Genomic DNA, 10,925 nt, shown 5'->3' on the forward strand with positions numbered 1-10,925 from the left:
CTCCATGTTAGGTAGGAACTTCCAAGCTCATTTCGGAAAAGAGTGATAGCCTGGGACCGACAATTTGACTAACAATAAATGACTGTTCAACTGTGACGAAAAGACGGATCGAAACGCGCAAACAACGTTTCAGAGTCTTAATAGCCAATAACATCACGGCTAAATAATAACGCGACCTAATTGACCAATCAGGTCAATAAAACCCGAGTTTAATACTATCAACTGACGTGATACAACTCACTTTGACTCTGAAGCAGGTTGTCGAAACGCCAGTCACTGTCAACAACAGTCCTATTCAGGACTACGTTCACCCGGACGATCATACTCAAACTACTTAAGAAATGACTCGTGGGTTGAAACCTTTCACAGAAGAACTTTTCTTAAATAAGAAACAAAATGGTTCTTTTACCTTAACTAAAACTCTTGCTACCTGACTTAGAGGATATGCAGATTACTTTTGTGACATCAGCGTTTCTGACAATGCACATGAATTTTAACCTATTGTCTCTTATTAAGAAAAGTTAATATAACACGACGTAAATATTGTATAAAATAGTATAATTTATATTTATATAGTTTTCTGCGTAAATATTTCTTTTTTTCCCTTGTTTTCTCTTTTATAAATAGATACTCAGTTCACTTTTAAGGACTATAGTCCATATGACGCGAATGTTCAATGTACAATTTGTGAAATGCTATGACAAATCCCTACAGGTTATGAGCTCCTTAAACGCTCTTCTGTAGTTTGAACTCTGAAAAGCGTAAATAAAAGGGTTCAAAATAGAAGATAGGAGAACAGAAATCAGCGAGAAAACTTGAAGTTCATTATTCGCTAGTCCATGGATTTGTAGCTCTTTGACAACAACAAACGGAGCAAAGGCCAGAAAAAACACAAGCGTAACGACGATTGATAGCTTAATGACTCTTTTCTTTTCCCTGGCGTCAACATGGACGGGTAGGTTCATAGGGATAATCCTGCGTCCAAAATACAATGCGCGAATTATGTGCAAATAACAGTAGATTAACACCAGAAGAGGAAGAAGTATAGCTATGAAAAAGGCAGTGGTCCAGAAAATCATTTGTGCCTCTGCGCTCCATGTTCGTGCACACCCGTAATCTGAGTTGAAATGGTTAAAATAGACCAAAGGTGTGACTATAAGTGTTGAGATAATCCAAATGGCTGTGATAAAATACCAAAGGGTTCGCCTGCTGAACTTGAAACCGGTGCTCAAAGGTTTTACTATAGCGTTGTAGCGTTCCAGAGCTATCATCGTGAGTGTCAATATGGAAATGAAAGAAAAGGCTGGGTAATAGGAATTGACCTTGCAAAGGACCCTGGCAGCTGTCGGCGAGGGGAACGTTCTGGCCGATCCGAAGGAATAACCAAGAATGCACGCAAACAGGTCCGCACCAGCTAAATTTGCGAGTAAAACGTTTGTCTTGGTCCGAAGATATCGCTTCTTCTTAACAGCTACGATGACGAGCAGGTTCCCTACGATGCCAACTGGCAGCAGGACAATTGATGTGACGAGAAAAGATACAAGAGGAAATAAATCATCATCTTCAGTTGATGTGTTGTTCGTGGTTGAGTTTAAATTTGGCTGGTTTTCGAGAGAAAAGTTCATTGTCATTGTTTCTCAATCTAAGCTTGATAATTATTGGCGATAAAAGCCAAGTTATGAGCTCTTAGTGTTCAATACATTTACTGTTTGATATTGCTAAACTAGGACCTAGCGTGTCCACGATATTGAACTTTCTAAAAATGACCTTCATTATTAATTGTATTTTAAATTGGTTTATTGTTATAACTTTTCATTGTCGTCATTGTTTGAAATTGCATGGGTTGCAGTGTTTCCTTATTCCACTTTCGTACAAAAATATCACCATTTTTATCCAAAATATCGCCTGAAATAGGCCATGATGTTTGAAAACACCTGTTAGATTTAGTAATATTTTGTACATAAAACAAGCAATGTTTGCCTATGAGTCATTACTCAGCAGATTTCAAATCGTTCAGTTAGCTGACTTTTCATTGTTCTAGTTAATTAATGACCAGAGATTTCAGTGGAAATGGGGTTGTGGTTGACCCGCATTTCTCGTGCCGCGACTTTATTTAACTAATATATCATACTGTAATTTCGAGTGATATGCGATATTTTGGCCACACGTTAATTGCATTTTTTTCCTGAAACAAAGTCCTGCTACAACTGGGATCAATAAAGAAGGGAGTAGTGTAACCTCAAAGCGTTTTACGACTTTTTTTATTTCACTCTTTCGTGACTTTGGAAAGTTTTCCGAAGTTGCTTTATTCGTAACTAAGACGACATGGATATGCTTGTAGTATGAGTCCACTGACGTTTCCGAAAAGCGCTGATATTTAGCCTGCGAGTCGAGATCTTGCACCCAGACTTTTTTGTCCAAGGAATTTACGTGTCACAAGAATTTAAGCCAGCTGTTATAAAAATTTTTAAAGAAGCAATTTTGCGTGAGAAAGCTATAATAAATATTTAGATCAAGAATGATGAGAGTTCATAGCAAGAGCAAAGTGTCTTGTGGAGTGAAATATGTTGACCTCATTTCAAACTATTCTCTACAGCTTATTCGTCACTTGAGCGGACATTGCGTGACTATCCGAATAGGATCGTTTTCACATGACGTCACAGCGGCCATATTGGTGTACAAAACAATAAATGGGCGGCCATATTGGTGTACAAAAAAAAGCCCTGTGGGGATTGAACTCTTTTTCTTCTGTAAAAACGTTCTTTTGTTCCAATAAATTTGCTGAGAACGATCTGCTGCATTGTGTTGTATTGCATTGTACTGTAAAGGCTTTCGCCAGTTTTACGAAGATTTTCCGAAAATTTACCGAAGATAACCGAAAACGCATAACCATGTGTATTAAAGGTGTCTGAAGATAGTTTGAGTTTGGCTATGCCAAAAGTTAGTTAACTGGCGCAGATTTCTTGAATAGATTCCCTTAAAATGTGCTGTGTATGGAACACGTATATCGACTTATGGGTTAAACGAAACTTAACTACCAGTTTTAAGAAATAAACAACTTTATTGATTTGACCTCTTTGATTCAATTAGGATAGTTTTTCTACCTGATCGATGATAGAAAATTTTCCCTAGAAAACATTCCTTTCCAGAATTTCCACAAAAACAGAAAAATCGACCGAACCCGGTTATTTTTAAAGCCATTTTGATTTGGAAATTGATATAGAACTTGTATTTCATAGCACTAAAATTGTTTCTTTACTTCCATAGCAACTAACTAATGCTCTAGAACGTTAACGAAAACTGTCTCCTTCGTAACAAAGCAAATATACTTTTCAGGAGCAAATACAAGCAGAGTCGGAAGCGATGTCAGTGGCTACGTCACTGGAGATATTTTGAATATCAGAGAAGCCTTCATCAAAAGGTACGACTTTTGCTATAATCATAGTTTTATTAAAGAGACCGCAGTAGTTAATTTGGCAGAGTCATGGAAACCCCGTGTAGCAAATAAACAAGTCAATTAGTCCTTCCTGTTAGTAACTTAAGGTTGAATTAAATTGTTAACTGTGAGGTGCACGGGACTTAGTCAGAACGCTTTCATAAAATGGTGCACGTCGAATTTCATGTTGAAGAGATTTGTATTGTGGACTTTTGTTGCATTAATTAGACACACTACAGAAAAGATTTCCCTTTGCGTCATGTTGGCTGGAACATATACAGCTTGCTAGGGACGCTATAAGACTGTTTCTTTACATTTAAGAGTTTATGAAAACCAGGCTAGTAAACATTCTGTTAATTTCTCTCAACTTCCACCGTCTTAGCTTGTTTACTGTCTTGTCTGTTTATGTCCCATCTTCTCTTGGTTGTTTCGTGGTTAGGGATTTGTGTAGAAGAGGCTGTGGACAGCCGAATTCACGTTCTTTCTAAAAGAGCTGGTTGATTAACACGAATTCGTCTTGTTGCCTCCAAGCTAAGAAGTTTTTGTTTTCTTTTTTATTACAACTCTTATCCAATTTTACGGTAGACTATAAGAATATTAATTGTGTGTTTGGGCCTTGTGATAACCTGTTTTCGTAAATGGAATACATCAATGACTCTTAACGGGAAATTAATTAGATGACGAAGCAATTCTCGTGTTTAAGGTCGCAGAATAATCGTTCTCTTGTGCAAATTGTGATTCCGACTATAGGCGAATTCTTGTTCATTATATTTCTGGCCTCATTCTCTAATCAAGCTGTTAAAATAAATTCTCTGAATATTTACATTTACATTTTGCATTTACATGTATTGGGTCGGTAAAATCGTTAAGGTATCAAACCAAGCGTAAAAATAAAAACAAATAAATAAAGTAAGTAAGTAAATGAATAAAATACAGATATATAGAGGATATTACACGGTGGCGCGAAGATATGAATTTTATTTTCGAGTGGCAAAAGAATATTTTACGAACGAGCGCAGCGAGTAAAATATTGTTTTCGCCACGAGAAAATAAAATTCATATCTTCAAGCCGCCGTTTAATGTTCTTTTTATTATATAGACAAAAAGACATTGATAAAATAATAGAGGGAAATTACAGAGATTACGTCATCGATAAACTCACGCGTGAGATTATGGAAAATAAACCACTCGGGTCCCGGATGTAGTTTTTATGAATTTAACGAGTGGTATATTTTCCAGTAAAACACTCGTGTCTATATAATAAATTGATATATATAATAATGATAATAATGAGGGAGTTTCTTATCTTTTGAATTTCTATAGATTGGGTTGAGCTGCATGCATGCTTTTTTCTAGTACCCTTTCTTCGTTTCGCTCCAATGCATAAGTTGAGGGATATGTTCCACATATTTTTTGGCCACTTCTAAGATGTTATTTTTCTATAATGGTTTTTCGTACCTTGTTCTAGCTTAAAACCTATGGTAGAAGTTTTAATAAGCATACTGTGAAAGTTACGAAGATACCTCTACGTCAGATGACTGACTTACGTATCGTTAACTAAAATCTCAAAAGGAATGTCTCGTGTTCGAGGAGTTAAGTCATTTTGAAATAGACCACGTTTTAGTCCAAGAGAAAACCTTGACGTAACGTTTCTCATTTCAAACTGAAGAACTTTATCGCGCTAAAACTTTGTATAAAAAAAAGATGCCCTGAGGTCTTTTGCAGTGAAAATAAAAAGATCAATACATGTCGTTTTTTAAACATGCATGATGATGACTAGATGACAGGTGCATCAAACAAGCAATAGACTGTCCTTTCTTGGCATGACTATTGTTCAGATAAAAAATAAATCAAACCACATTGTACTCTTTTGTAATACACAATAGTATACACTATAAACAGTCAATTATCTCGTGGCTTTCTGTATTTACAGGTTGTTAAGTATGCAAATTCAGCCTTTTCCACCGTTTTGCTCAGCTTAGTAAGTTACTAAGTATTATATTTCGTCTTTCGGTTATTATTTATGTACAATTTTTGCGTGTTCCGGGATTTGGTGGAAAGATTGGCGACGAATATCGAAAAAATAAAGCCGTTAATCAAAAGAAGTCGACATATATATTGCATTCAGGCTATAGAATTATCCAGTTATGGTGTTTAAATACCTGATTCTTTTGCAACAAAACTCACATTTTAATTATTATCAAAGGACAAAAAGCGCTTAAGGTACTAAATCATTATCAAATCAATACTAAGAAAAAACAGCTATCAGCAGAGTTCTTACGAACTAATAAAAAAAACAAACAAGCTTTTTATACTGTCTTTGAATCAGTTTAATTGAAAGCTATGTGTCTTGCTCAGTTGCCAGTTCGTGTACGATTCTGTCTAGGTACAACTTGTTTGCGTCCATTGGCTGCGCTACTTATGATAGCTTTTCGGCATCTATCGTATCGTAAATATCTCGGGCCAATTTGGCTCAATGTTGTGGGTTTTCGTGTAGTAGCAGATCATTAGCACATCGCTTGCGATAAAAAGATACCGTGTAAATTAACAGTTACTTCTTCAAGAGATGTAGAATATATAAAGACAAACTCACCTTTACTTAGGATGAGATCGAGGAATAAACACAGATGATGAATCAAACACTTGACGGCTTGTACTGCAAGCGCCTTACCCGCTTTCATATCGGCAGTTACTATTTATGTACACAAGGTATTGAATAAGTAACTTATTGTCCTACATGTAAATTGACCATGAAACGCTTATCAACATAATAGGTACATATTAATGAGATATCACGCGTGGAAACAACTTGCAAAGTTTAAGACCCTGTTTACATGGAGTGGGGGACCCCGGTCTAGTGGGGTAGGTTTCTTTTGTTTTCACGCTCTGGCGGACAAAAAACAAAAGAAACCTACCCCATTAGACCGGGGTCCCCCACTCCATGTAAACAGGCCCTAAGTCTTCTGATACAACCCTGTAACTTTTAGCCCTTTGTCTTACTCTGACAATAGTGAACTTACGCAATAAGACGGAATAGGAAAGACGACGGCAAACATTGTGTGACAAGCGTGACAATAATTTTGTTTGAAAAAACCTTCCGCCAAACTTCACATTCCTAAAACAGATCTTTTTGTAGAAGAGCAAAAAAAAATTGATGTTAAGTGAGTTCCCGACAAAACACGCAAGTAATAGCCCCGTCACGTTTGCCGCTTTCAAGCGTTTCGCCGTCCTGTCGCGTAAACTCACTAATGAGTTAATGTTGGCCGAGAGGGTCTGGTGTACTAAATCCCAATCCTCACTTCTGAACATTTACTTCCGTCTCAGTGGATTGCAGTCCCTACATATTCACTTCCGCCAAGATCCGAATACCCATTCACAGGGTTCGCACAGTCTTCAAAAGTCCTTAAATTTTAGGGGAAGTCCTTGAAAAGTCTTTGAATCCCATTTTTCCTTAAAAAGTCCTTAAATTTCTGTGCAAGTCCTTGAAAAGTTCTTGAATTTTCTTTAACTTTGAATTTAGTGGCATGGAAAATTGTTTTTTGATGATGTTTGGTTGTCCAAGACAGAATATGAATCATAACTCAGAGCATTTAAAGGTTATTTACACAAAGTACTCAATGTTTTATGCAATAATTAACTATCAATTTAAGAGAAGTAAACTGAAAAATGTAGAGACGTTGGTGAAGAAAACAGTTCAAGCCTTAGATCCTTAAAAGAATAGACTGGAAATGTGCATTTTTGTACAGTCCGTGAAATTATATTCCTAGTAGGTGGTCCTTGAAAATCTAATGTGGTCCTTGAAAAGTCCTCGAAAAGTCCTTGCAAAATGGTTGGAATTTTTTGTATGAACCCTGATTCACAAAACCTATCCGATGTAGCCTGTGTACAGACGCCCCCTCGCCTCAAAAAACGGGGAGAGAGTATCTTTCCCCCCCTTTTTTTTTGGAGGGGAGGGGGCGTCTGTACACAGGTTAATCCGATGTGACACTCCACTTTCTACTGTCTACGCTGCGTCCGATTCCGATCTTACACCTGTGCAATGTTTCTTGGACTGCTGTTTTAAAAGGAAATACACGTCTAAGGCTGTAAGTGTATATGATATCATATATAAGAGAGGCAAGATCGCAAAAGTATCAAACTCTACAGGATACCCACTTTTATCTATAATGCCTCGTGCCAAACCGTGTAGCTACCATCTTAGAAAAGAAACTTGTCAGAAACCTAAGCTTTAAAAACTCTTTTATTAACCGTTTAGTTTTAAAAAAATGAATTAGCTTTGTAATATAGTAGATGTCAATTCTTACTTTTTAGCTTTTTATACCTTTAACTACATGTTAAATTTCTTAATTAATTACACTTACTTGTAACACAAGATATGTATTTTTATCTTTTGATGAATAAGATTTTATTATTATTATTATTATTATTATTATTATTACTATTATTATTATTATTATTATTGTTACTTTCGAGATCGGCACGACGCTGCTTCTCAGCTACGAGTTTCGCGCAGGCGCAAAAGCTATCCAGTTAAGTCTGAACATAGCCTTCGTCCGAACACAGCTCGCCTGCGCATGCGTGGCAGGAGTTTGGAGAGGAAGAACGCAACCGTTCGTAAAGATATGTAAAACAAATGTGTATGTCTTCTATTTGGTTACGAGATGATTTACTGGAACACATGGTTCGTACAATCTTGAAAAGGTCTTGAATTTTAGTAGTTGTCTTGAAAAGTCCTTGGATTCAAATAAGGTCCTTGATTTAGTATGGTGGGTGGCACGAAGTTGCCATTAATGTCGCGACCGTGTGGAGCAATATCTTCTCTCACTCTCTTTGGAAGTACCGTAAAATTCCGAAAATAAGCCCCTCCAAATATAAGCCTCCCAAACCAGTAACGTAAAAAACCCTCCGTTAAATCGTCCCTCCAAATATAAGCCCCCCGGGGGCTTGTAATTGGGAAATTGCCCTCAAATACAAAGTAAAACAAGGCAAAAACGGTAAATTTACTTCCAACTATAGGGCTAGCCCAATCGATTTTGAGACGCAAATTTCCCTCCGTAAATAAGCCCATCCGAATATAATCCCCTCCAAAAATAAGCGCCTCAAAAGGGAATTTGAAAAATATAAGCCCTAGGGCTTATTTTCGGAATTTTACGGTATCGCCTTTAAACTTCCAAAGTTACCTTATTTTAAAGCCCCCTTTTTAGCAGTGTTGATGGATATTCGTGTACTGCTCTTCATCTAAAGTTGAAACAACAGCAACAACAACAAAAAAAAAACCGTGGAGGAGTCTATTCTCCATGCTAAGTGATTAAATCTTCTTGCACGCTCGTTTTTGATGAATGTTAACCATCCAGTTTACAAGCACGGATTCAAAGTAAGATACCGAGAAGATCTTGTATAATCGTCCATACTAAAACTCTTTATCGTCCACTTTATTTTCAGCATCGCTGCTCTTCAAGTTGTAAGGAATTCTAATGCATCTTTTCAACGACCGGCGAAAGGTGGCATGTGACGAAAATGAGCAAGCCAAGGCATGATGCATCATGGGAAGGACGAGTCTGTGACTTTGCTCCTAAATAAACATAGTGAGTGGCGGCTTCTTAAGAGGTAGGGTTGCTTGGTTACCTAAATTGCCCCAGATTGACGTTGATCCAACTTGCGTGTATTATGCAGTGGAACCTCTCCGTTAGGGCACCACCACCACCACCACCATTAGTTCAGAGGACACTTAATCACACTTGCCTCGGTTCCGAAGGTGTCCCTTGAACAGAGGCTCCACTGTATTGTAATCGGTCAAGTTATCTGCTTGGAAAAACTGCAAATTGCTTTTATCCTTTGAATATTATAGATTCAATTTGGGATAAGATACACCGTATTCACAAATGGCGGACACGCGTCCCCTTTGATTGCAAACAGCAAATCATTACTAAACATTAAAAGCAGAAGACATCCAACGTAACTGTATTTAAAAAGAAGTCCGTACAAAGTTATTTTAGGTGGAATCCGTGCTAAACACTCTGGAAGTTCACTGAAAGTCTTCATTTGAAATTTTTGTTTATCCTCCAACGCCTCGCTTTCATGACTAGGCACCAGTTTTTTCCCGCGTGTCCGCCATTTGTGAATACGGTGTATAGCCGTGTTGTAATTTCTGTTCAGCTTTCTGGGAGCCCTTTACTCCGGAGCGTCCATTTTTCACTGACAAGTGTCACAGTAACATAGGCTGTCAGTCTATTTTATGATTTCTTTTCTCGCGAAATTCGCTCTGTCCGCAACCGTCCGAACAATCCAAGATGGCAGCTGATCCTCTGTGGGCTGTTTGGCCCATTTATTGTCATCCGCCATTGCTGAAAATCCTACTCTCCTCTAACTGATCGCAGAGTGCTCTTCAGCGCGAAAAATGAATCTTTTAATAGCCTGAATAGCTTGAAAATCTGGGAGGCTTTGATTCAGCGAGGCCTCATATAAATGATGAGCTCCCTTTGAGGCTATTTTTTGTTTGTTGTTTTTTTGCATATTCTTGGCGTTTTTAAAAGGTCATTTCTCGATGGCCCCGGACGTTTTTCTTATCGAATTCTCGTAATTATTTTCTTGAAGGCCTTCCTGAATTCCTTGCTTCTCCAAGCATAAACAGCTGGATTGATACACGCGCATAGAGAAGCCACTGTCGATAAAATCTGCATAATCAGTTTCATGTCCTTGCGTTTTTCCAATTCGAATTGTTGATACAGAGTCCCCACAAGAAGGGGGAAAAAGCAAAACATAAACCCACCAATAACGATACCGTATGTTGCAGCTGCTTTGACCTCGAGTTTCCTGACCGCTCTCCTCTCAAGATGAGCCACGTTTTCAAGTTTTCCCCTCTGATCACATGAAACTTTTATGATGTACATATAGCTTCCCAGAGTGACAATAATCGGCAGTATGAGAAACAAGGCAATGATCAATGCAGCGAAAACTTTGGAGGTGTTCTCGAAGCTGTGATCGTACGGGTGATGTAGGCAGAAATGGAACGTGTCGTAGTAATCGACAAAATCTTCGTATTCCGAAGTCGGTAGTGAGTGTGGAAACACAATAGTTCCTGTTATTGCCAAAAGCCAGATGGCGATAACTGCTATTTTCATCCGGCGGCGTGTGGTGATCGTTTTGTAACGTAGCGGAAATTTTATTGCAATGAATCTATCTATACTGACGGCGGTTAAATGTAAAATTATAACGCATATTGTTGTAAAGGCAGCTTCAGACATAGCGTGACAAGCTATGTGGTCCTTCTTTTCAAAGAGAACAATGATTCGGAATATAAACACAGGTACCATTAGCAAATCGGCTAAGGCTAAGCTGAATAAAATGATGTTCGAAACTGTTCTCAGCGCTCTAACCCGACAGATGGCAATGCAGACCAGGGAGTTCCCGAGGCAAGTAGCTAGTGCGACTAAAATATGGAAAACAATTCCCAGAGTTTCGGTTGGAGTCATTTTTGCAGTGTTTAGAG

The 10,925-nt window shown here is 37.9% G+C and overlaps 1 protein-coding gene across 1 annotated transcript in view; it reads right to left on the reverse strand.

The window, feature by feature from the left end:
- Positions 1 to 510: 510 nt before the first annotated feature.
- Positions 511 to 10,925, reverse strand: part of LOC140925034 (adenosine receptor A2b-like) — a 10,563-nt gene continuing 148 nt past the window's right edge. The window contains exons 1-2 of the mRNA XM_073374993.1: positions 10,015 to 10,925; positions 511 to 1,601 (exon numbers count right to left, since the gene is read on the reverse strand). The exon at positions 10,015 to 10,925 is cut by the window's right edge and continues 148 nt beyond it. Of these exons, the coding sequence (XP_073231094.1) occupies positions 696 to 1,601; positions 10,015 to 10,908 (1,800 nt within the window). The 5' untranslated portion in view covers positions 10,909 to 10,925 and the 3' untranslated portion in view covers positions 511 to 695. The remainder of the gene's footprint in view (positions 1,602 to 10,014) is intronic.

The sequence above is a fragment of the Porites lutea genome, chromosome 14 (assembly GCF_958299795.1).
Source record: "Porites lutea chromosome 14, jaPorLute2.1, whole genome shotgun sequence".
Classification (NCBI taxonomy): domain Eukaryota; kingdom Metazoa; phylum Cnidaria; class Anthozoa; order Scleractinia; family Poritidae; genus Porites; species Porites lutea.